This window comes from Ricinus communis, chromosome 9 (genome assembly GCF_019578655.1).
Source record: "Ricinus communis isolate WT05 ecotype wild-type chromosome 9, ASM1957865v1, whole genome shotgun sequence".
In the NCBI taxonomy this organism is placed as follows: domain Eukaryota; kingdom Viridiplantae; phylum Streptophyta; class Magnoliopsida; order Malpighiales; family Euphorbiaceae; genus Ricinus; species Ricinus communis.
The window spans coordinates 7837146-7863280 of NC_063264.1; the positions used below are offsets into that span (position 1 = coordinate 7837146).

Below are 26135 nucleotides of genomic sequence, written 5' to 3' on the forward strand. Positions count from 1 at the left end.
TTATTAATAATTTTAATAAAATCTTAATAAAATCTATATATTACACAATATTAATACAATAACCTACAAGAATGTTTAATAAAATCCTAATGAAAATATATAAAAAGAAGGTGCTAAAATGATTTTTTTTTTAATTTTTAATTTTAGTATTTTAAAATAACAACAAATTAATGATTTAAAAAAATGAAACTATTATTTTTCAAGCATAAAAATAAAATGGTAATTTAAACACAATTCTTTTTCTTAAATTGAGAGGGGAAAAAAAACTAACGTGACAAGTGCCTTATTTAGCCCTAATTTTACTTATGATATTTATCACAATATGCACAATAACTAACAATGGAGTATTAGTTTTCTTTTTTAAGGGCAAACATGAAATTTAAGTTGTCATGATCTAATGTTAAGTAATCAATCACTAACAAATTATAAACTTGAATCAATTACAGAAATACTCTTACCTAAATATAGCAAATCATCTCCAATATATATAACCAATGAAATCCTCATTCACAATTGAGAAGTTAAAGCAACACAAACAATTCTTATAATCACTTAGGACTTGTTTGGGTGTTGCTCTTCTCAAGAAATGGCTATGCCTAAAGGGTATGTCATTTATTGTCTTTGCATCCTTTTAGTGAGCAAAACTTTGATTGGGGAAGTAGAGGCAAGGAATTGTATTGGAGTTTTAACATGTTTTGGTAAAAGAGAAGAAAAATCAAGGGCTCCAAGTCCAAGTTACAGACGAGGAGATGTAGATGCAAAGAGTGAGATAGAGTATGGAGCTATTAACGAAGGAGACCCTTTTCACTGTGGTGAAGGCAATGAGAAATGCAAGAGAGAGCAACAAATGAATCCATGGCGCAGGGGTTGCAATCAAATAACCAAGTGTCGACACCGGCCATAAGCCCATAATTAATCACGAGATTAAATAAATAGACTCACATCACTCTAGATATTTTATTATTTTAGTTTCGAACACTTCTATGCCATTTTTTTAATATTTATAATACGTTTAAGTAAATTAAGAAAAACATATATCTCAAATATATAATAAATATAGGAATGAACAAATACGATGATGGCACAAATAGAAAAAAAAAATTATTTTATCAAAAATGGGATAGGGGTCAAGACGCAGTCGGGCGCCGGCGGCTGACTCAAGTGTGTATAATTATTTATTTCTTTTTTATTCATGAAATGGATTTTGTTCTTTATAATTGTAATCACATTTTGAAAAAAAAGTGTTTTCAATACACTATTTATTGTTTATATTTTTAGTTTTGTTTTCGTTTATTAAAGACCAAATTATGAACTCCATAATATGGATATAAATTCTCTTATACTCATAATACATATGATAAATCTGTCAATATATATAAATGTCGATAAGAAAATTCCATCTCCAATTGAATCACTTCTTGAAGTTATTTAAGTTTAATAGACCAAATGTCTTAATTAAATTATGAATATATAAGTATATTTTTTTTAAAAAGAGAGTATATTTTAGTAATAGAGAAGTCAAAAACCTAAATTGAAAGTTAAATTTTTTGATTATTTTAAAAGAATTGATTACTTTTAAAATGCAAAAATAAAATAACAGCAAATCAAGAAAATTGCTGACTAAAAATAAGACTTGCAAATCCCAATTCCTAATCTATCCTCATATTTCTTTTCATATGGTAATTTCTAGGTTGACTTTTTTTAAACAAAGTAATTTTATTTTATTTTAAACACCATTAATTTTTAATTAATTTAATCTTATTTATTAAATTTTATAAGTAAAAATAATTGATAACATATTGAGTCCTTTGTAATTTTATAATCATAAAAATAATTATTATCTTATAAAAAATAACAATTCTCTTCATATTTTTTTACAAATTATATTAATTTTTCATAAGTGTTACTAGTTGCAAGAAAATGAATAATATTATAAAGAAAGATTATTTTTATAAAAATTAATGATTTATAAAAATTAGTAAATTTATGAAAAATATTAAATTTACAAAAAATGATAATTTTCTCCATATTTTTTTGCAAGTTATACTAATTTTTCATAAATGTTACCAATTGCGAAAAAATAAATGATATTATGAAAAAAATGATTATTTTTGTGAAATTTAATGATTTATGAAAAATTTGGTAAATTTTTAAAAAAATACTAAGTTTTTATAATTCAGAGATATATTACAAAATTATGAAAAATAATTTTTTTTATATTTTTTTATAAATTATATATATATTTTAAATATTACTAGTTACAAAAAGAATGAATGATATTACGAAAAATATTACTTTTGTAAAATTTAATGGTTTATGAAAAATTATAAATTTATAAAATGCTAATTTTTGTAATCGTAAAATTATAAAAAGTGAAATTTTTTTTATATTATTTTATAAATTATACTAATTTTTCATAAATGTTATTAATTGTGAAAAATAAATGATATTTCAAAAATATAATTACTTTTATGAAATTTAATGATTTATAAAAAGATTATGAAATTTATGAAACACTGAATTTCTTTTGCAATTGCAAGATTTATTATAGAATTATGAAAATAATAATTTTTTAATATTTTTATAAGTTATACTAAATTTTTATAAATTTTAAAGATGTATAAATTTTTAAAATTATCTTATATTAATGTAACAAATCTCATTTTAATTGGTAATCTGTAATTATAGATAACTAAATTTTTATAAAAAAATTATATAAATAAAAATATAATTATTATAATTCTATTAGTCGATTAAAACAAAACATGATTATTTTATATTAAACCGGGGAATTTCTCTTCATACAGTTGTGATTTTCCTTTTGAATAATGTATTTGTATTTTTATTTTCCTTTTTGGCCATAAGTCTGCCTGGCTGGCACACATTACTTGCAGGCATAGTACTGTACGGATAAATCTTTTTCCTGTCAGGATTCCTTAACCTCATTGGAAACGGAAAAAACAGAACAAGGACATAATAAAAATATACTTAAACCAAATCAAGAAACTATATTGTCAAAACTCCAAAAGCACAAGAGATTTTGGGTTTTCTCTCTACGCTAAGAAAGATCCTTGATTACCTTAATTTGGTTGTCTGTATCAAAATCATATTATATTATATTGTCTTAATTAGGAGTAAAGAAAAGTTAAAAAGAAGTTGAAGTATTATTGAATTGTTGATTAGGCTGTCACGAACTTTTGAGGTTTTCTTTTTTGGGTGCGATCAGGGTATTGATTATATAAAATATTGTACTTGTTTCTAACATGGCGGCAGGCGAGCTTGATGTTTCTTGGAGAAGAAATTTAATATTACGTAATTTTTCAAAGAAAGAATGTTGTAGGAATGGTGGTTTCGGTCTGGAATCAAGTCGTATTCATGGTGGCAGTGTTGGAAGAAAGAACGGGAATTGTTTTCGTGCAGGCTCACTCAATGAGGGTTGTAGAAGAAGTGATGGTTTTGAAATTGCAAAGTTTGGTGAAGATGGAATTAGATTTCCCCCTCAGAAGAAAAGGAAGTTCTCCCCAATTGTATGGGATAGAGAAGAGAAGGGAGTTGGATTTGATTCCAAAAACGAAATGGTGGCAAGCAAGGCTTCTGTCATTCAGCCCGTGTCCTTGAATACAGGACAAGGAATGGAAGTTTTGTCTGCGCAATCAGTGGTGGCAGATAAAGGACAAATGCGGGATATATCTGTGTCTAGGTGCGCGTCTGATTCAAATTCATCAGACATGTCAAGTCTTGAGAGTGGGGAGTTTAGAAGAGAGAGTTCAGAAGAAGAAAACAGGCCTAGACCATCAGAATCTCAGGAAAAAGGCAGTGGAGTTGAGTGTCCTAATGATGAGGTGATCAAGAACAAATCCATGGACGTCGAGAGTGAAAGTATCGATCAGCTGGAGAACTCAAGTAACCATGCGGATTCCTTTAAGATAGAGGATCCCGGAAGTATTAATATGCTTCAGGGTTGTAGAAGTGTGTGCGAGTATGAAAAAGTTGACAAAATAAACGCAGGTACTTATGGAATTGTGTATAAAGCCAAAGATAAGAAGACTGGGCAACATGTAGCATTGAAGAAAGTGAAGATGGAAAGGGAGACTGAAGGTTTCCCTATGACAGCTTTGAGAGAAGTAAACATTCTTTTCTCTTTGCATCATCCTTCAATTGTGAATATTAAAGAGGTTGTTACAGATGATGCAAATGATGTTTATATGGCTATGGAGTATATGGATTATGATCTGCAGAGATTCACGAACACTGTGAAGTACCCTTTTAGTATAAGTGAAGTTAAATACATGATGCTGCAGTTGTTGGAAGGTGTCTGTTATCTTCATGAAAATTGGGTAATTCACAGGGATCTCAAGACATCCAACATTCTTCTAAATGATGATGGCAAGCTGAAAATCTGTGATTTTGGGTTGTCACGCCAGTATACGGACCCCCTGAAGCCTTATACTTCCACGGTGGTTACGCTTTGGTATAGGGCTCCTGAACTCCTACTGGGAAGTAGACATTACTCAACAGCAATCGATATGTGGTCTGTTGGTTGTATAATGGCCGAATTGTTGATGAAAGAACCTTTATTTCAGGGCAGAACTGAGATCGATCAGCTTGACAAGATTTTCAGCATTCTTGGTACGCCAAAAGAAATGATTTGGCCCGGATTTTCCAAGCTGCGAGGAGCTAGAGCAAAATTTGTTCAGCAGCCATTCAACGTGTTGCGCAAGAAGTTTAATGGTATACGTTTCGGTGGTCCTCCAGCACTTTCTGATTCAGGATTTGACCTATTGAAAAATCTTTTGACTTATGATCCAAAGAAGAGAATATCAGCAAAAGCTGCTCTTGATCATGACTGGTTCCGTGAGTTTCCTCCTCCCAGCTATGATTTCAAGCCTGCATTACATATCCAGCTTAGCCAACAAAAGTCATATTTATAAGGTAACTGTTCATCTTTTTTTTGGAATGATGGAGTGTAAAGGAAATGGGATCTTGTATATTTCAAAAAAAATCATGTCTGTGATTATTAGTTTTTATGCCATAGCCTAGTTTCTGCGTTTGTTCTCATATCAAATTTATGAACTAAAAATGGCCAACTTGTCTAATCAGATGCTCATTGGATTTTGCAAATGTGTTATTTTATTATATTGTCAGGTTTGGCTTATGCAGTTGAATCAATTCTATTAATGTTTCTATTTGTATCAGTTACCATAGTCACCTGAATGTATTTCATTCTTTTCTTTTCACACCAGAACTGCCCTTTTGTGCTTCTTGCTTGTGCTATAACCTTGGCAGGTAGTGAAACAAGAGCCTTGAAAGAAATATTTCTTTCATGGATCTGTTTTGTTATTTGATGATGGAATTATTATAATACTCTCTGCCTGCAACAGGACCAACACCAAGTTCCTTGCACTTATGGCAAACTTCAAGGGAAAAATAGTAAATACCCTGAATTCAATGGGTCTTTTGCAACATTTCTTTAAGAAATTGTCATGTGATGACCATTTTCTACAAATATAAGCCCGATGAAACTCTTATCCATATTATTTAAGTTGTTGACTGAAAAAAAATCACAAAATAAAGTTAGTATAAATTTTCAGTTCATATTATTTAAGCTGAGGGAAGCAAAATTTAATCATCTTATTTAAATGTCTCTCACAATAACTTTACTTTTATATTAGAATTTTCTTAATGATAATTTTTAATATTTTAATTAAATCATTCATAAATATAAAATATAACGCTTAAAATTTAGAGCGGAGTAAATTTTTACTTAATTATTAAAATATAATATATATAAATTGTATTTCAAAATTTTCACTTTTATATTCCTCAAAATTCATTATATATATATATATTATTGACTGGCAAATTAGGGGTATAATATATTTTTCCAAAGAGATATTACTAAGCTAAAAAATTCAGGCCAACAAAGCCCTACCAACAAGTGACAAAAAGAAGGCTTAAATTAGGAGAAGAACAAAAAGACCTTCGACCAACAAATAAGCACAAAGAAATCAGATTCTCCAATTTCTCAACACATTAGTTCATCACCTGCTACCACATTCTTTCCTCATGCTACACAATCAACTCAACCTCCACATATACATAAATTATCCCATTATTAACATATCCCTATCATCTCCATAATTCCCTTTTATGTCATCATAAAAGAAAAAAGAAATTCTAATCAGAGTCCATTTGATAACGCTAGCATAACTAATATTTTTTATATTATTAATAATATCAAGATAATTAGTCCTATTAGCATCACAATTATCAAGATGCACAATTTTCTTACTAGGGTATTTTATTATGCATAGTTCATTATATTCATCGTATAAAAATTCATGCTGCATGTCAAATATAAAAATACATAAAAATATATCTAAAACTCTAAAGTGATAAAAATATATCTAAAACTCTAAAGTGATATTTATGTAAAACTGATATCATCAACCTTTACTTTATAATTCATTCTATTTCCACTAACCATTTCTAAACAAATTAAAGAATAAATTATTTATTCCTAAATTTTGAAATCCTATACCAATTTTAAGTTAATATTTTTTTTTTCAAGTTTCTAGCACCCTATTACTAGATTCTTAAAAACAACATTGCTATCCTACATGGTATTAAATAAGATTCAAGATTGTTATTTATCAATGTCTTTATCTTTACAGTGTTGAAAGCTTCACTTGAAACAAACAATGATGGTCGTACTTTGTGTCACTCCATTAAATCATATGGTTATAATAATCTTCAACAACATATCAAATAATTACGAAGTAAACGAACCATAAACTTTAGCTGTCAAAGTGGTTGTAAAGTTTTCAAGATTTTGTCATATATGTCAGCAAAAACCACCGTGATTGAATTATTCTAGTGACTAGATTGTATTTTAGTTAAGAAAATTAAAAATTAGTTATTTATTAGCAAATTTTTATAATAGGTGATAAAATTGTAAAGATGTAAAAAGTTTAGGTACTTTAAAGTAAATAGGCCTTTGTTTTAATAACGAAATAATTATTCTTAATAAATAAAATAGAGAAAAACTTTAAGAAATGAAAAATAAAACCCTAAATAAACCCCAAGCTCATTTCTCCATCTCTATTACTGCATGTTCTTCTTCAGGCATTCTAATCCCCAAAACCTGGTTTTTTTTGGGCAAATAAACACATTAAAGAGAAAAATCAGAGGGCAAAATATAGGCCAGTTCAGGTGAGGTATTCTTCAGCCAAGCAAAAGAAAGACTTCCAAAAACAAATCGTATCTTCATTTTATCATAGAAACCAAAATCACAATGAGGAAACCAAAATCAAAGTCCAGAGAGAAGAGAAAGCAACGAAGAAATTTAGAACAAGAAGAAATCGCATTACTAAACGACTGGATAGAGTCTCAAAAACCCGATTCCGGTTCAAACCCGCTATCTCTACCAGAAAATTCACCAATTGGCCGTCTTCCAGACGGGACCTTTTCGCGGTACGCTGGGTGTACTAAGTTTAAAGAATTGCCACTATCTAAAAGAACCAAAGATGGATTAACGAAAGCTGGTTATATTACTATGACCGAGATACAAAGAGCTTCTTTGCCTCATTCGCTTTGTGGGAGAGATATTCTTGGTGCTGCCAAAACTGGGTCTGGCAAGACTCTTGCTTTTGTTATTCCTGTGAGTTGGGTTTACTATTGCTTTTGTTTTTCTATGAGTTGGTTTTCCTTTTTTTTTTTTTTTTTTCTTTTAAATTGATGGAAGCAAGCGGTAAAATACCAAAGTAATTTTGAGATAGAAAATTGATTTTTTGGGGAGCGAAAAGAATCAATACTTAGGGAAGAATAAGTGTTTGTTGAGTACAAATTTTTAATGCGTTTGGGGGTTTTTCTTTTGTTGGGTTTAGTTGTTGGTTTTTGTCAGGAGCTGGCGACATTACATTTGGTTCAGATTCGGGTTAAATGATTTAATTTGTTTATGATGTGTTTATGTTTGTTCTGGAATCAGCTGCTTAGTTATATAACTAAGGAAATGAATTGAACTTTAGATAACAAAAAGATAGTTTTTGAATGGGTTTATGCAACTCCATGGAAATACTTTATTTCGTTTATTCTTTTGCTTCTTTAAATTTTCTGATTAGTAAAGTAAATGTATTTTGGTTGCCAATTTTTTGTACTCTAGGACAGGATGTAGGAGTATTAACATAAGGTTCTTTATGATTTTTGTACTCTACTGTGAAGTATCCTGTAAAATTGATTTAAGTTGTTCAGACAGAATTTGCTCTATAGTCTAACCTTTATGTGCTAGTTTAGTGCATTTCTTACTAGCTGCAAGGTTGTATTTCAGGTCCTGGAAAAGTTGCATAGAGAAAGATGGGGGCCTCAAGACGGGGTAGGCAGCATTATAATATCCCCAACAAGGGAACTGGCAGGTCAGCTTTTTGATGTGTTGAGAAATGTCGGGAAGTTCCATAACTTCAGTGCTGGCCTTCTAATTGGTGGTCGTAAGGATATTGACACTGAGAAGGAGAGTGTTAATGAGCTGAACATTTTGGTTTGCACTCCTGGTAGGCTTCTTCAGCACATGGATGAAACTCCAAATTTTGATTGTTCACAACTTCAGGTCAACATCAAAACTTCTTCTAAAGTCATTTGTATTATCTGAGTAGAGTGAAGATTATGGGTTCTCTCATGTCTATTTGTGGTGCCTGTGCTGCCTCATAAAAGACCTCATGTTTAGTCTGCCAAATTAGCTCATCTCATCGGTGTAATTTCATATTCACCTGGTTATTTTAGTAGAGTTGATTTCATATTTGCAAGGATTTTTGCTGCTCCAGCGCTTTCTATATATGCCTGAGCATTTTTTTGTTTGGATATAACCTGTTCTGTCTAGCTGACTTGGGTGAATTTTGTGCCTAGGAAACAGGTTTTAGTACTTGACGAGGCAGATCGTATTCTCGATGTCGGCTTTAAGAAGACTTTGAATGCGATTATTTCACAGATACCCAAGTATAGACAAACCTTGCTTTTTTCTGCAACTCAGACAAAATCTGTTCAGGATCTTGCAAGACTCAGTTTAAAGGACCCAGAGTATGTTGGTGTGCATGAGAAGTCTGACACAGCAACTCCCAATCGCTTGCAGCAAACTGCAATGGTAGTTCCTCTTGAGCAAAAGCTGGACATGCTGTGGAGTTTTATCAAGGCACATCTTAATTCAAATATTCTTGTGTTTTTGTCGAGCTGCAAACAGGTACTTTGATATCATTTTGTTGAAAAAGTAAAGAGATGATCTTTGGATGATAAGGCTTCTTAAGGCCATTATAAATCTATTCATAGTATTTGGCTGTTAAAGTGGTCCACATCCATTGCACAGTTACTAATTCTGCATATCTGTTGTCACTATATGATTAAGGGTGGCAGGTCTCTATAGATGCATGTTATGATTGGTTTTGGAGTTAGTGTTTGGCTTCTTCTGCTAACTCAGCTCAGTAACTGATATTATCATGGTCAGACGCACATGTGACATTTATAACTCTATCAACTGTATGGACTATATGGAATTTGCATTTGATTCTGTCATATGTATGGCAGTTTCAGATTTGCATCTCTAGACATGGGAGTCCTTCAATTGATTTGGCAAATATTACACATCCATGATTGTAGTGCATAATCATTAGAATGAACAATCAAAAGCTCGCGATTTGGTTACTACTATTTACTTGATAAAAGTTAAACTAACTCTTAAGCCTTATAAAAGAGGTTTTATGTGATATTGATATGATTGCTAAACTTGCTTCTTTAGAATAAAAGTACCTCGCGTTTTCTTCACCATGACATTTTTATGTTCTTAAGTGTGAATAAGAGTATGTGCCTATTTTTCCAATGTTTGTTTCAGTTTTTTTTGGTTGTCCTTGTTTACATATGTTAATGTCAGTGCTTCATAACACCTGAAACTATGATTGAATATAAATTACAAGTTGTAGATTATATTCTTTTGCCAAATCTCTCAATTCATAACTTTCCAATTTCTGTATTTTAAAGCCTCAGATAATTCGCAGTTTAATATTCTTTATTTGTGGAGGAATCAGACTGATGGTGGTAATGGCATACTGCATTAGTGGTGGTGGTTCACCATTGAAACTGAAAATGATGGTAGAGGTGTTGACAATGATGCCAGTGGTACTGTGGTAATAGAGCTTTATTTGTAATGGCTGTAGCAATAGTGGCGATGGTTCTTTTCCGACAATATTGGTTTGGAGGTGGTGGTGATTAGTTGTTAAGACTTGGGATTCAGGAGTTCTAGCCCAAAGAAATGTAAATATTGCATGAAATATCGAAATAGGAAAGATAAAATTTCTGAAGTCACCAGATTTGAACATCATTTTACTTTCTTCAGCATAAGGATAAACCCTTGTGAATAAACTTATTCTGAGATTTAGTTTGTCTTGATTTGTTTGCATGCCATTTATCAAGTGGCCATCTATAAACTAATATTTAGCCTACTGTACTAGGAAATACCTTTTTTTTATGCCCATACATTCCAAAAGGAAGAAGAAAAAAAGGAGCATACAACTGCTCCGATTTTAAGTTTATTGCAAATTTTTGGGGTTTATATTCTATCATATATTTTAGTTCTTACTGTTTTCTATATTCCTGAATTGTCTGTATTATAGGTGAAATTTGTGTATGAAGCATTTAAGAAATTGCATCCTGGAATTCCACTAAAGTGTCTTCATGGAAGAATGAAGCAGGGGAAAAGGATGGTGATCTATTCCCAGTTCTGTGAGCAGCGTTCTGTTCTCTTCTCAACCGACGTTGCCGCAAGAGGTCTTGATTTTAATAAGGCAGTTGATTGGGTAGTCCAGGTCAGATATTATGTTTTGCAAAGTAAATTTATTCTTAACAATCAATTGTTGATTGGGTAGTCCAGGTCAGATATTATGTTTGTTTTCATGTCTATAGGTTGATTGTCCAGAAGATGTTGCATCCTACATACACAGAGTTGGTCGCACTGCTCGCTATCAATCTGGAGGGAGATCAGTTTTGTTTCTTCTGCCTTCAGAAATGAAAATGCTTGAGAGGTTACAAGAAGCAAAAGTACCGATACAATTTATAAAGGTAAGATGTGTTATTTTAAAAAAAAAATTCTTGAGGCATTCTTTTGTTTATTTTGATAAAAGTAGCTGATCAGTTTCCCTACATGAAAGATAACTTGTGGAAGGATGGCAGGACTAGTGTTTGCAAAGTTCAAGTTCTTACTTCATTAAGAAGTTGATGCTAATTATGCTTTTTTTATTGCTGATTTTTAGGCAAACGCAAAAAGACTGCAACCAGTTTCTGGGTTGTTGTCAGCTTTATTGGTAAAAAACGAAGATCTGCAGAAGCTGGCTATAAGGGCCTTTATAACATATTTGCGGTCAATATATATTCAAAAAGATAAAGAGGTGTTTGATGTGATGAAGCTATCTATTGATGAATATTCTGCGTCGTTGGGTCTACCAATGACGCCCAAAATCCGTTTTCTGAACCAGAAAATGAAGGGAAAGAAGATTTCAGGAAATTCTTCTCTTCTTGAATCAGATAATTCTGACAAGGATGATGCTGAGCTGGCAGTTGGCAGATTTAGGGGAGAAATTTTGGGAGGACAAAGAGAGAAGCTAGATATTGGTGATTCTGGAGAAGAAAACGTGGATAAAGGTTTTCTGCTATCAAAGGATACTGAACCTGAAGGCGAAGCAAACCTGAGTGAACTTATGTATGCATCTGTTGCAGAATTTTTTTCGGTTAAGATAGTAGACTATGAATAAAGAGCTAGAATGCTTAAATGACAAGCACCAATGGGCTGGACAGCCAATTTTGATTCCGATGCAATTGATTCCCCACTTTTTAGTTGATATGGAAATCTGCATCTGTTATAAATTCAGTGGACTAAATAATTAGAAAAATTTGTAGACATTTTCTTCTAGGCTAAAGCTATTGTAGGAGGACGTCCATTCATGCTTTTCTACTACCTTTACTTCTTTAGACTTGCTAACTTTTCATTTGAATTGCTTTGCAGGCCTGCAACACGAGTTTTAAAGAAAAAAAAGTTGAAGATCAATATCCATAGACCAGTGGGAACAAGGGTTGTCTTTGATGAGGAAGGCAATACGCTTCCTCCACTTGCAAGAGTGGCTGATGCCAAGAATAGTGATAATTCATGTCTTCTTGATCAAGGTAAATAACTGTTGCTCCTAAATATTTAACTACTGATTACTGTTATGAAACTTGATTGTAACGTCGAAGATGAATCCCAGTTCTCCTTTTTGCAATTAGTTGCTCGTATATAAATATTCTGACAGTTATTTTAATTTTAATTCAGTGGTTTTCCTGACTGGTTGAATCAACTGGAGACTGTCAAGTTGACTAAACTGCAAGCCACCACATCAGATATCTTTGTCATGTCCTGAATCTTCTCGTGTATTTTGCAGGCCAAAGAGAAGAACATTATAAGAAGGCAAGGGAAGCGTTGATGCTGGCTGACAAGGAAGATAAGCTTCTGGATCGCCAACGTCGGAGGGAGAAACGAACCAAGGAGAAGATGAAGCGGAAGAAACAAATTGCGGAAGAAGAGGAAGATATAGATGATGATATTTCTGGATCGGAAGAAGAGAGAGCAGGTGACCGGAAAAGTAAAAGGTCTAAGATCTATTTTAATGGTGACAGTGATGATGGGGAGACAAAAGAGAGAGGAGATAATGTAGTGAATACAAATTCCATATCTCTAGCAGAACAAGAAGCTCTGGCTCTCAAATTGTTGAGTTCCATGCACTAGGCCATAGATTTAAAAGTTCTTTCTTCTGGTGCTTTTTTTTTAAACGTTTTCCTGGTAACATTCTTTTTACAATCAGAATCAGTTTTTTTTTTTTTTTTTTCTTTTTCTTCCATATCACCATGCTGCACCATGGGGCTGTAATTTTTGGTTTAGCATCAATACCAGTGTTCTTTTGGTCTACATTATTGTGTGACTGATCTTTAATGAAAAAGAACATGCTATTCATAAATATACACAAGGTGTTTATATACCCAAAGAAAATAGTTCTTTTTTCCCTGCCATGTTGATGGATTTATCTTTGTTTAAGGCATTAATGCCTGATCACATTCCTTATTTTCATAACCAGACAAGATATTTTCTATGGTTCTTCCATTTTAGGACTTAGCCAAAAACATCCTTCTCACCATGTCCCTACCAGCCATAGCTGAATGGAGATATGTGTCACGCCCCGCCTCGCAGCTAGCAAGGGAAGGCTGCACAACACGGCCGTGTTGGATTTCAACACTGCCCGTGTTGACCAGCACGCCCAAGGACACGCCCGTGTTGGTTGAATACAAATGCGAAGGACCTAGAAGCTTCGGGAAACACGGCCACAGTAGGTAACACGACCAATTACCCAAAACCGTGTTCCCAACACGGCCTTGGGCACGGCCGTGTTCCCAACACGTCCTGGAACACGGCCATGTTGGCGGACAGGGGGAAAAAAGCTATAAATACCCCTTCCTTGTACCATTTGTAGATATGAAGAAGAAAGAGGAAGAGAGAGAGAGAAAAGAGAGAAGAGGGCTGGAGAGTGAGAGTCCATATACGGGAACAAGGGCATAAATAAAAGAAGAGTGTGTGGCACAAGGTGTGCGAAAATGTAGCCATATAGAGGGAAAGAGTGTTGTTGCTCTACATAGAGCAAAGAAAGATGCTCTATGTAGAGATTGTTGTAGGAAGTAGTTATGTAAATTAATACATGTTATGATATGAAGGAAGAGAGCTTGTAGAGAGAGAAAGTGTGCTCATTGTAAGTAGCTTTAGTGTGAATTAATCAATACAAGTATACACTTCCACAACTCTTGCGTCTCTTTGTGCCACTTTCGTGAATTTACTTCCGCTAGCGTATTTGCTATCATTCTGCCGGGTTTGGCAATCAAGGGTAGGCTGACTAGCTATCTTGACTTTCGGGAAATCAAGCAAGCTAGGCCGTACGTGGGCAAGGTTTTGGTTAGAAAACAAAACTCACGTGACAGTTGGTATCAGAGCAGGTTCAAGACAAAGCCAAGTTCGAGACAGAGCAGGTTGGTATCACGCCACAGTTGGAAGTATAGCGCGGATAAGTTCTTTGGGAGAATTCCTGCACGAAGTAATGGCCAAAAGTGGTGAGCAATCCGCTTCTACCGCTCCTCTAAGGGAAGGAGGAAAGGGTAGCGGAAAGGGCTGAAGGGATAAGTCCCGAGTTGGTGAGCAATCCACTTCTACCGCTCCTCTAAGGGAAGGAGGAAAGGATAGCGGAAAAGGGCCGTAGGGAGAAGTCCTGAGACATGATTGGCGCGATGGAGGAAAGGCTAGTCGAGGGGAGACTGCCATGTCCGATTGGGTTAGGATCGAAGACATGGACCTTCGCATCCATAAGCCAAAGTCCAAGGGGGACGATGTAGAGCTTCGCGAGGAGATGGAAGGTGCCTTAAATGATTCTCATGACGGTTTATCGAGGGACTATGAGGCTCCTAAGAAGTGGACCTTCGCATCGAGAAGCCAAAGTCCAGGGGGGACGATAGAGAGCTTCGCGGGAAGATGCAAGGTGGACCTTTGCATCCAGAAGCTAAAGTCCAAGGGGGACGACGGAGAGCTTCGCGAGGAGATGGAAGGTGCCGTAAATGTGCTCGAGGGACAATGAGGGACAAGAAGTGGACCTTTGCATCGAGAAGCTAGAGTCCAAGGGGGACGATGTAGAGCTTCGCGGGGAGATGCAAGGTGCCTGCAATGTGGCTCTTAACAAGTTACTTGGCCAATACTTGGAGAAAGTTGATAAGCTCGAGGGAGCTTAACTTGTGCAAGACCGCGTTGGCAAATAGTGGGGGAGCGCAAGTAGTGACGGTTCACAGAGTCGATGCTCCTAAACCAAAGGCCTACGGTGGGGCTAGGAGTGCTAAGGAGATCGGCGAATTCTTGTGACAGTTGGAAGGATATTTTGTTACTTTGAGCATAGTGGACGACGCCATCAAGGTAAAGTCCGTATCTCTCTCTACTTAAGTAATACTGTTACCAAGATGGAAGTACGAAGGAAGTGACGAAGGTGGTGGAGATAGAGGGAAAATCTTCCGCCAAGGATGGTAAGGCTTCATGCAGGGATAAGGGCAAGTGGAAGAAAGAAGACAGGTGTAGTTCTTCCCCGAGAAAGCTTGCCTGCTTCATCTGCGATGGACATCATCGTGCATATGAGTGTCCAAAGCGTGAGAAGCTTGGAGCATTAGTGATCACCGAAGAAGAGGAGCAAGAAGAAGAACAGAGACTTGCTTCCCTTCGACTTCTCAATGCTATCCAAGCTAAAGTGGAGCAAAAGTCTCGTGGTCGGATGTGTGTGGAGACGAACATCGGAGGCAAAAGCATTCAAGCCATGGTAGATACCGAAGCTGATGCAGTATACATGGTGAAAGAGGTGGCTGACTCTATAAAGCTGCCTTATGAAAAGGAAAAGGGCTTCATTAAAGGGCGAAAATGCAGAGAGGCTACCTATCATTGGCATGGCGAGGAGGACTAACATCCGAATAGACCAATGGCAAGGTAAGGTCGATATCACCATTGCTCTTATTAATGATCAACGGTTTTATCTTGGTATGGACTTCCTCGACATGGTGAAGGCATTCTTAGTTCCTTACGCCAACACCATGTGCATAATGGAGAATGGCCGACCTTGTGTTGTGCCGATAAAGAGGGAGTTAAGTCAAGAAAAGATGGTATCGGCCCTACAGCTCTCTAAACAGGATTAAAAAGGAAGGAGCCAACCTTCCCAGCAACCCTCAAGATGGAAGGAGGTCCTCTTGTTGAGGGTGCTATACTTTCAAGCCCTATCCGAGGCATGCTTGACGAGTTCGAAGATGTCATGCCACCTGAGCTGCCGAAGAAGCTTCCTTAGCGACGAGAGGTGAACCACGAGATCGAGCTGGAATTGGGAGCCAAACCACCCGCCTTTGCATCCTATCGTACGGCGCCTCCGAAGTTAGGGGAACTAAGGAGGCAATTCAAGGAGTACATAGAGCTTCAAAGGCTAGGGTTGAAAGCCTTGAGGGGTAATGAGCTCTATGTCAGAGAAAAATGCTCATTTGCCCAACGGGAAGTGGTATTCCTAAGGCGTATTGTTGGCGATGGAAAGATGGATGGATTAAGGGTGAAGGCCATCCAAGAATTGGGAGCTGCCGACCAAGGTGACCGAGGTGAGTTCTTTCCTTGGTTTGGTGAACCATTATTGGGAGGTTCATCAAGGGCTATTCTTCCATTGCCACTCCGGGTGTATTAAGGAAGGGTCGAACTTGGGAGTAGTCTACGAAGTGCCAACAAGCCTATGAGAGGCTAAAAGAAGGCCATTATGAAGGAGCCTGTCTTAGCACTTCCGGACCCTACGAAAGCATGTGAGACCCAAACCGATTGGGCAAACCGAGAGGATCAGTGTACTCTCGGAAGTTATTGGAGGCACTACATGAGTGCCAATCAACGAGATTGGGCGAAGTTGCTTGATGTTGCCCAATTCTCTTATAACTTGCAAAGGAGTGAGTCTACCGGCAAGAGTCCGTTTGAGATAGTTACGGGCCAACAACCCTACACGCCGAGCACTCTTGCCCTAGACTGGTCAAGCCGCAGTCCACCCGCCTTTAAGCTTGCGAAGGAATGGAAGGAGCAAGCCGATGTCGCACGAGCCTACTTGGAAAAGGCATCTAAGCGGATGAAGAAGTGGGCGGACAGGAAGAGGAGACCAATGGAGTTTCAAGAAGGGGATAAAGTGCTCGTCAAGCTATACCTGCATGGGAAAGCCGACGGACTTCATTGGGGGCTCCGAAGAAGGTATGATGGGCCTTTCCCCATTATTAAACGAGTGGGAAAGGTGGCGTACAAGGTTGAACTTCCCCAAGGCATCAAGATCCATCCTGTTTTCCACGTAAGCCTGTTGAAGCCCTACAAGGAGGATCATGATGACCCAAGCCGAGGCAAGTCTACGAGAGCTCCTTTGAATGTGCGGGCTCAGTATGACAAAGAAGTGGACTACATCATCTCCCACCGTAAGGTGCCACAGTCCAATCAACCTCCTATGACGGAGTTTCTAGTCAAGTGGAAGGGACTCCCCGAGAGTGAGGCAAGCTGGGAGCCAATTCGCGACTTGTGGCAATTTGAGGAGAAAATTAAAGCTTACGAGGAGCAGCAGGGCGTTGCCGATTGAGTGGGGAGAATGTCATGCCCGCCTCGCGTGAGGAAGGTACGCACAACACGGCCGTGTTGGATTTCAACACGCCGTGTTGACCAACACGCCAAGGACACGCCCGTGTTGGTTGAATACAAATGCGAAGGACCTAGAAGTTTCGGGAAACACGGCCACAGTAGGTAACACGGCCAATTACCCAAAACCGTGTTCCCAACACGGCCTTGAGCACGGCCGTGTTCCCAACACGTCCTGGAACACGGCCATGTTGGCGGACAGGGGGAAAAAAGCTATAAATACCCCTTCCTTGTACCATTTGTAGATATGAAGAAGAAAGAGGAAGAGAGAGAGAGAAAAGAGAGAAGAGGGCTGGAGAGTGAGAGTCCATATACGGGAACAAGGGCATAAATAAAAGAAGAGTGTATGGCACAAGGTGTGCGAAAATGTAGCCATATAGAGGGAAAGAGTGTTGTTGCTCTACATAGAGCAAAGAAAGATGCTCTATGTAGAGATTGTTGTAGGAAGTAGTTATGTAAATTAATACATGTTATGATATGAAGGAAGAGAGCTTATAGAGAGAGAAAGTGTGCTCATTGTAAGTAGCTTTAGTGTGAATTAATCAATACAAGTATACACTTCCACAACTCTCAAGGCTCTCTTTGTGCCACTTTCGTGAATTTACTTCCGCTAGCGTATTTGCTATCATTCTGCCGGGTTTGGCAATCAAGGGTAGGCTGACTAGCTATCTTGACTTTCGGGGAAATCAAGCAAGCTAGGCGCACGTGGGCAAAGTTTTGGTTAGAAAACAAAACTCACCTGAGATATGGGTGTCCTATTGAGCTCTTGTTAAAAGGAAAAAAATGAAAAAGAGAAGTTGAGGTGGATTTGACAAATGATAAATCCTAGACAATTTAGGCAAAACACTTCTTTGAGTCCTCTATTTTTCAACTTTCTTCTACTTTTAGTCTCTGATGAGACTGTTTTAATAAATTTATGTATTTTTAAATACTTTTATTAGGAGCTTACGTGCAAAAACTGTTACATTAAGGAAATTATGCCAATAAAATATTAAGTTTTCTTTAACTCTAATTCATCATTTTAAACAATCATCTTGTTTAATTTCTTAATAACCCAATCTCATAACAATTTACCAAAGATGGATTAAGCGTACAATTTATTAACTTTGTAAATACACGATCACATCCAATTGTGATATCCATCTCCTCTTAGTATCCCGAAACGGTCACATTATAAAGAACCCACAAAATATAACAAAGAAACAAAACCTCAATACTAACATAAAGTTCAAGAGATTTCAGTACCACTCAAGAGTCGAGACACATCAACCAGAACAGAGGCCTACTTGCCAATTTTTCAAGACCAAGTTTTCAAGGGATTCCTTGAAAAACTGAAATTGCTGCTGCAGCTCAATTTCTCATATCATAAAACATCAAAATAAGCAAGCAAATAAATAACAGCCTGTAATTACTTGCTTTTTTTTTTTTTCTTTCCCCTCCTTTTCCCACAAAAAAGGAAACTCCATGAAAGGAGGCAAAAACAAAAATCAGCACATAGCCAAAAATCATAGATGAAGAGTACATCCACAACAGTAAAGCACAGACAGTACATAATAATAATAATAATAATGACAATAGGAAAAAGAAAAAGTATGAAGATCCATTGGACAGAGCACAACAGCAATATCTCGCAAATCCAAGATGATGCCACAGATGATTCCTCAAACACACTATAGTTATCAATAATCTGAAGCTAAAACAAGATGGTGTAAAGCCTAGTTCCAAACACCAAGAAGCATTATACAATAGCCTGTAGAATGCCAACAGCTGCAGCGGGAATTTGTGATGGCTAAGGAACAGGGGCGCCTCTTTGCACTTCATCTGGCAACAGAACAGATCACTGCATATAAAACAGACGTCCAGAAGTTAATGCATAGAAAAACACAAGAAAGAACAAACAATGACAAACCCGGAGACCTTTAACCAGTCAACTGATGGGACCGTAAAAAAAGTCAAACCCAGCTTAATAACTTACCTGCTGTGGCTGCTGGTACACCTGCTGTGGCTGTTGGTAAGTTCCTGGTTGCTGGTAATTTCCATATCCAGGATACCCACCGTAATACATGTTAGGGTCTTGGGGGGGTGCATATCCATACGCATCATATCCTTGTGCATATCCATAATATCCACCATTCCACTGGCTTTGATCTGGCTGAGCCTGGATATAACCAAATTGATGTCGTCATAATTTGCAAAAGCAGCAACATGCACTCGCAATTATAGTTGGAAAATATATGGGGATAATAGCAAAACCTGCTTGTTTGAAGGACTCCGGCCCCATGAAAGTCTAATACTTTGTCCTGCTAACTGTGTTCCATTCAATCCCAAGAGTGCTTGTTCCGCACAAGCTCTGAATACATAAAAAATGCAGAGAGCCAAATCAGCATAGGAAGAATGAAAATGTATAACAGTAATATTTCAGGTAAACTTCATATATACCTGTTAGCAAACTGCACAAATCCACATCGTTTGCCTGCAGGTATTTTCACATGCACTAGCTCACCATATTTACCAAACACTTGTCTCAAATGCTCATCTGAAACACTTGGATCCAAGGCCCCCACAAATATCTGCACTCAAGAGGAGGAACAAGTTAATGGCTTAGAGCAAGTTGTAACCTGTGTCAACAGTAAAACAAACTACCCACAGTTGTATTATTTGGATCATTCTCTCCCTGTGTTCCTTGAGTACTCTGATAGGGTGCTGCAAACCAGGAATATATGCGAATCTCAATATTAATAACAAAATTGGAAATAAATAAAGAAGACAAATATAACGGAACACTTCTTGAACGAAGGAGCTTGAAAATAAAGTTAAAAATAGAAAAAGCAAAGAGAAAAACCAAGTGATGTGACAAACCACACAACCCAACAGTTGTGAAGGAATCAAGTACCAATTATCATGAAAATATCCCCTTCACATAGCCATCCAAGTGCCTGGATGGATTTCCTGTAGAGTGAGGAACTTAATTTGTTCTAGACATAATTTATTCCATCTGAGACCTCATGAGGATGATGAGACAATAAGCATATATAACAACAATGAAAAAATAAGAAGGTAAATATAAAATATGCTAAAGAAAAAAAAAATGACGGATCAAGGGAGTATCTTTCATCAGCAAAAATGGCAGTTCAAAATTAAAAAAGAAAATTTCCAAAGTAATATAAGTTGTTAACTTCTATCACAAACCAATTCAACCACCCCTCTCCTTCTTGGTGCTTTCAGGGACAGCATATGTATTGAAAGACATGATATAGATCCATGTTGCAAGGGGGAGAAGAAACCCAATTAAAGCATTCCTATGTGCCTAAAATTTCAGTTATTTTCTGAAAAACCTCACAGGAACAGTCCAACAAATAAGAAATGTTCGAATCTAAAATAGGAAGCACTAGTCTCCTGGCCTCATGACATACACGCTTCTTGTTCATATTAAATATGCGCAACAAAAAATATTAACTAAATTGTAAGCGGTAAGAACGAAAGACATGATTAAAAAAAGGTGGCAACAAAGCATATACATGAAAGTAAGGACCAAGAAATTGGAAAAGGTTCATCACCCATCTAAAGATAAGAATTTGAAGCCATCTAACAGTTAAGATTTTGAAAATGCACAAATAAAGGATGAATAAAGAAATCACTCATTTGACCCAAAAAAAAAGCATGCTATAATTCTTTATTCATTCAGATCTCTGTGAGAAATACAAGCCTGTGTTTGGTAATATGTAATAAAACCTGCAATGTTATCACAATGTCATTGCTATTCCTTCTGCTATATTTGGTTCTGAAAAATATAACTAAAACACGTCCTGTCAGATTAAGCCATCGCTATGACTTTGATGATGTAATGCTTATTCCTCATGAACATTTAATTAGTCATGATTATATTGCCATTGCCAATTTATTAACCTTTACTTCTATCACTATTGTCACCATCACTTTCACCACTGCCCTAACTCCTAGACCGACACCTCACCTTCAGCGCAGTAACACTGCCAACATCCACCATAATCTACCACCAGCATTGCTGCCACCATCACAACCACTATGTTGCTGCAGCTGCCTGTACTGCAACCATACTTTGATCACCATGTCCAATCCCATCACTAAATTGCCAGCAATGGTATTGCTACCACCAAGATCAAATGCACAACTATTGCCATCTCTATTACCTTCATCATCACCTCCTATACCTCTAGCAAAAGAACTAACCACTAAAATGAAAATTGTCTTTACTGTATATTAGTCTTTCATTTTGCATCCAAACAATATGAATAAAATGGATGTCAAATTCCTCATTACTTTTATGGTTAACTACTTTCCATTGTATGACATTCTAAGAAATATATCAAAGTGAAATGACCCTTGCACAAGTACATAGATGCTAGAATGTTTAAAGCACAAATTCTAGCTCTACATCAACAATGCACACACAGACAACTAATGCTATATGAAGATAGGTGCATTGTAAAACAAAGAGGAAATAGAAGACAAAAAGTGCTGTAGCATGACACCATATTTAAGAAGAGAAGTAATAGTCAATCACATAGAACCATCTTCAGTTATGGTTCCTTCATGTGATCACTAGCATTTGGAACGAATATCCAAAACTCATGTCTCCTCACGAAGAAGGAAATAAAAATAAAAATTTAAGAGAAGTGTTGGCTGTAAGTAAACAGTGCAAAGTAACTGAAATATGACGAAATAATGCGAGGGGCCCTTATTGATAACATAAATTAGGGAATTAGGGAAAGAAAATAAAGTAATCTTTGGATAGAAGGCGTAAATTTAACTTGAAAGGTAAATTTTCGAAAGTAAGGAACTGGAAAAGTAATTCTCTGAAAGTAGCAAAATGCCACTAGAAAATTAAGTAAACTTCTGACGTAAACAAAATAACTGACCTAAAATGAGGCCACGCATTTAAGTGGAATCATTTCATCTGAAATCAGTTCCAGGCCCCCCATAATGAGAGCCTCTTGGTGTCCTGCTTTAAGACAACATGAGTTTTATATAAGATTATGCATTTTTTTAATTAACTGAATTAAATTTGCCCAAGTTTAGAAAGGAAATTATTGGAAGGAAATGACACTTCAAATTCCATCTATCTTCAAGAGCAAAACTGAAAGCAGAACAGAGCTTTGTAGAATATCAATTCAAAAGATAAAATAAAAAATAAAAAATTCGAACATTCAACTTATGAGTTCATCCTATCCTACAGTGCACTCATGGACAATGTCAAAATAAAGCAACAATACCCAATTCAACAAAATCCTATAATAATTCAATCACATACCTTTCTGATATTGCTGAACTGCAGGTTTCTTAGTAGCAGCAGGACCAATCCGCATAGCCCTAGTAGAACAATATTGACCATTCATTTCAACCATAGCTCTTCTTTGTTCATTTTCATCACCAAATCTCACAAACCCATAACCCTTAGTCCGTCCAGTAAGCCTGTCAGTAACAACTTTTGCACCTTTCACAGAGGGGTAAACAGTTCTAAATGTTTCTTGCAATATAAAATCATTAACATCAGGAGCCAAATCTCCAACAAAAACAGTATAATCCGGACCATCATCTTGACGCCGCTCACCAGCTGCAAGAGTAGCCCAATTCAGCCGGAAATTCTGTTCAGTATTTGGCATTTGTGTACCATTATACGTCTGCAAAATCCTCTCTGCTGCTGCTCGATTAATAAACTCAACAAAACCATAACCCTCCGGCATGCCTGTCTGCTTATTCCTTATAACCTTTGCAGACACAACCTGTAAGCCGCCAATAAGACAACGTATAAACATCCAACCGCATTACATAACCTATATAAGAATAGGCACTGTTTTTGTAAATAAATCTGTTTCCCATTCTATTGTTTTGCATGGCAAAAAATATGTTCTAAGGCTATTAAAAAATAATTATTTCACACCGCAGTCAAAAATTGAAAAAGAGAAGAGAAGAAAGCATAAACCCATTTCTTTTTTAAAGAGAATTAATTTCTAGCTCCGTATCTCTTGAAAAGTAAGGCAAAAGCTCTGGATCTTAAAACGCATAAGCCAAACCCTAAATTCAATTTTGTAAATTTTACATAGCACCTAATAGTTAGTTACCTCTCCGGTGCCAGAGAAGATATTAAAGAGATAGCCTTCGTCCATCCACTGCTGTAAATCACCAATCCATAAAGATTTAATCTCGCTGGACTCTGCACCGCCGCTAGCAGCACCTGCAACACCGTATTGAGTCGGAAGAGGGACAGGTGGCGGAGTCCACCCAGACGGAGGCGGAACAGGCTGCTGCTGCTGCATCATCATCCACTGCTGCTGATCCGTTGCTTGCTGCTGCTGCTGCTGGGGAACAACTCCGGATCCTGGCTGTTGCATCATATTGAGAGGATAGCGTTATCCTGATTGGGAATAAGGTCAATCGAGGATAATTATAGCTGGATCTGAAATTAGGGATTTTAGAGGTGGAATTTAAAAATCCCGGACCCAAAAGCAAAACAAAAGAAAAAAAAAAAAAGAGAGAGAGATTGAGAGAAGGGGACTGTTTGGGTAAGGATGGATTTATATTGGGGGAGAGAGAGAGAGAGAGAGAGAGAGAGTCGTGGAATAAGGGATTGGGCTTGCGCGGCTCATTAATATTGGGTTGAACTGAATGGACCTTGACGTTGTTTAGCTGCTGTATACAAGTTAGAATAAAAGAGATTATAATTATCTTTTATATAAGAAATAATCTAAAATAAATGATAAAAATATTAATACTTTTTTTTTTGCACTAATATGAGAAAAACATTATTTAAATTTGGGACTTTACTTAAATTATAATATACATTTATTACAAAGTAAGCTTGTTAGCGCAAAAAATAAGAAATAATATCATAAATATTTATATTTTTTATTTTTATTTGTGTTAAATTATTTAAAATATGGTTTTTAATCTTTTTTAGGGTATAACAACTGAGAATCAATTGAAAAATAACCACAATATAAATTTGAAAAAAGATATTACAAAAAATTATAATTTCAGAAAATATATTTAATTATTTTTGTTGATTTTAATAGATTCTTGCAAAGTTCCCAAGAAAAAAAGGTCTTAAAAAACTAGGTGCATGCATGCAAAACATAGACGAATGTTCACAGGTAATTTCATTTTTTTTTCTTTAAACAATATGATTGCTTAAAGTTGGCCAATGCTATGTTTTGAACTGGTCAACTCATTTTTTCATGTTTAATTATATGCTAATGCTAGATTAATGAACTAGTTAACTACACAGATACACTATGATTAAGGACAAAGATGGAGTTCTTAGGATGGCAGTTTGGGAAATATACAATCACAAACTTTGAAAAGACATGTTCTTTGTTCTGTTACTGCTGGCAAGTCAGAGTAGGATGTTATGTTTGGTTAATCTTCACTACCTAATTATCAAAGCCAAAAATAAAATCATTTAGTTTTTGTGAAGGAGCTCTGGCTTCATATTTTTTCCCTTTTTTTTCTAATTCATGTGCAGGTTGGAATGTACACTAGTCTTTTAACTTTCTATTTATCTATGCAAACTGTAACTACCCTTCCTTAATATTATCCTTACTAAATGGAATTGCATCTTTGGTGCAGGCATCAAAGGGTTCAGGACAAGTTGGAGGTGGAAATCCTGAGGGAATGCAGCTAAAAACGTTAACTAGAGGACATCATTGTTAACAAGGATGAAACCAGGGATCATGTTTCATTACAATGTCCTTTTCCGTGTATATGTTTCACTAATTTGCTCAACATTAGGGTCTACCGTTGCAACAAACTGAAAAGACTCTTCCCCATAACAATCTGTCAAGGTGTTACATTCCTAAAATATCTTGAGGTAATAGAAGCCTATCAATTAGGTGAAGTTTTTGAAGGAAATGATGAAGTGATCAATGATGGGAAAGAGATAGTTGTGGCAAAGCTCACCAGGCTAATACTTAAAGAATTGCCAACTCTTATGAGCTTCTGTCCAGGAGGTTATCACTTAGTGTTCCCATGTCTAGAAACATTAACAGTGGAAGGGTGTACCCAGATAACAACAAGGTTTACTGTTGCATCAAATTGTTCTGTTCATGCAAAAAATGAGGTACTGGAGCTGCTCCCTTGCTCTACTTCTTTTATCTGTTGTTGTTGATGATGATAATGTAACAGTGACTGACATTGATAACAGCAGGATGCTGGAAAGACCAACTTTAATGTGCCAACAATAATTAGATCTAAGCCGAAGCCATGCCCTTGATTTGAATGGCAATTCATTGCTGTTATCTTGTTTACTTCTATCTTGTTTGCCTATATGACTACCATTTTTCTTAATCATTGTATAGAAACCTCAAATAGTGGAAGAAGATGTAGCAAGTGGGTCTGCAACAGTTCAAACAGCAGCTTCTCCAATAATTGCCAATGAGGGCATCAACTGGAATCGCTGCGAGCAGCACGATGCATTACCTCCATATATGGACCATGAAGATAACAGAAAGGTAGCTTAACTGAAAACTCTGACAAGTTAATGTTTTGTTTGTTCAAAACCCTCATCCAATTATTCTTGCCTGCATATCACGCATTAATTCATTTGCAGGCAGTCCAAGCCTCGAGTAGTAGTTGCACCAGGCCAACCAGCACGATCAAATCCAGAAACCTTGTTACAAAGAAGAAAAAGAAGAAAGTGAAAGAGGGAGAGGTAAATGGAGAGCAACTTGAAAAGCAAGATCATGATTCTCACTTTCAGGGCATGGGATGTTGCCTAAACAGAGGTATTCCATTGCTTGCTAAATTCATGTTTATTTCTTTTCCTTGTGGCCGTTTTCAAAAGATCTTGCTGATCTACATGTGTTCATGTACCTCCAGGTGGCTGATTTGC

General features: G+C 36.3%; 3 protein-coding genes across 4 annotated transcripts; 2 read left to right on the top strand and 1 right to left on the bottom strand.

Annotated features, from left to right (window-relative positions):
- Positions 1-3076: 3076 nt before the first annotated feature.
- LOC8282900 (cyclin-dependent kinase G-2) lies at positions 3077-5002 on the top strand. Its single transcript, XM_002522905.2, has one exon. The coding sequence runs from the start codon at positions 3264-3266 to the stop codon at positions 4929-4931; it is 1668 nt and encodes a 555-aa protein (XP_002522951.1). The 5' UTR covers positions 3077-3263; the 3' UTR covers positions 4932-5002.
- Positions 5003-7045: 2043 nt separating this feature from the next.
- On the top strand, positions 7046-13528 carry LOC8282901 (DEAD-box ATP-dependent RNA helicase 32). 2 transcript variants are annotated; one of them, XM_015721676.2, is made up of 8 exons: positions 7046-7660; positions 8327-8602; positions 8906-9229; positions 10653-10844; positions 10942-11097; positions 11289-11734; positions 12038-12195; positions 12341-12576. In XM_015721676.2, the coding sequence occupies exons 1-8, from the start codon at positions 7295-7297 to the stop codon at positions 12358-12360; spliced, it is 1938 nt and encodes a 645-aa protein (XP_015577162.2). In that variant the 5' UTR covers positions 7046-7294; the 3' UTR covers positions 12361-12576. The 2 variants fall into 2 exon arrangements, with proteins under 2 accessions (XP_015577162.2, XP_002522952.2); XM_002522906.4 differs by having other exon boundaries at positions 7049-7660; positions 12450-13528.
- Positions 13529-18820: 5292 nt separating this feature from the next.
- LOC8282902 (polyadenylate-binding protein RBP45C) lies at positions 18821-23806 on the bottom strand. The gene is made up of 7 exons (XM_002522907.4): positions 23371-23806; positions 22560-23031; positions 19917-19972; positions 19709-19839; positions 19523-19619; positions 19245-19427; positions 18821-19109 (listed from the first exon to the last, which is right to left on the bottom strand). Exons 1-7 carry the CDS (start codon positions 23641-23643, stop codon positions 19107-19109), a joined length of 1215 nt encoding a protein of 404 aa, XP_002522953.2. The 5' UTR covers positions 23644-23806; the 3' UTR covers positions 18821-19106.
- Between the last annotated feature and the right edge of the window lie 2329 nt (positions 23807-26135).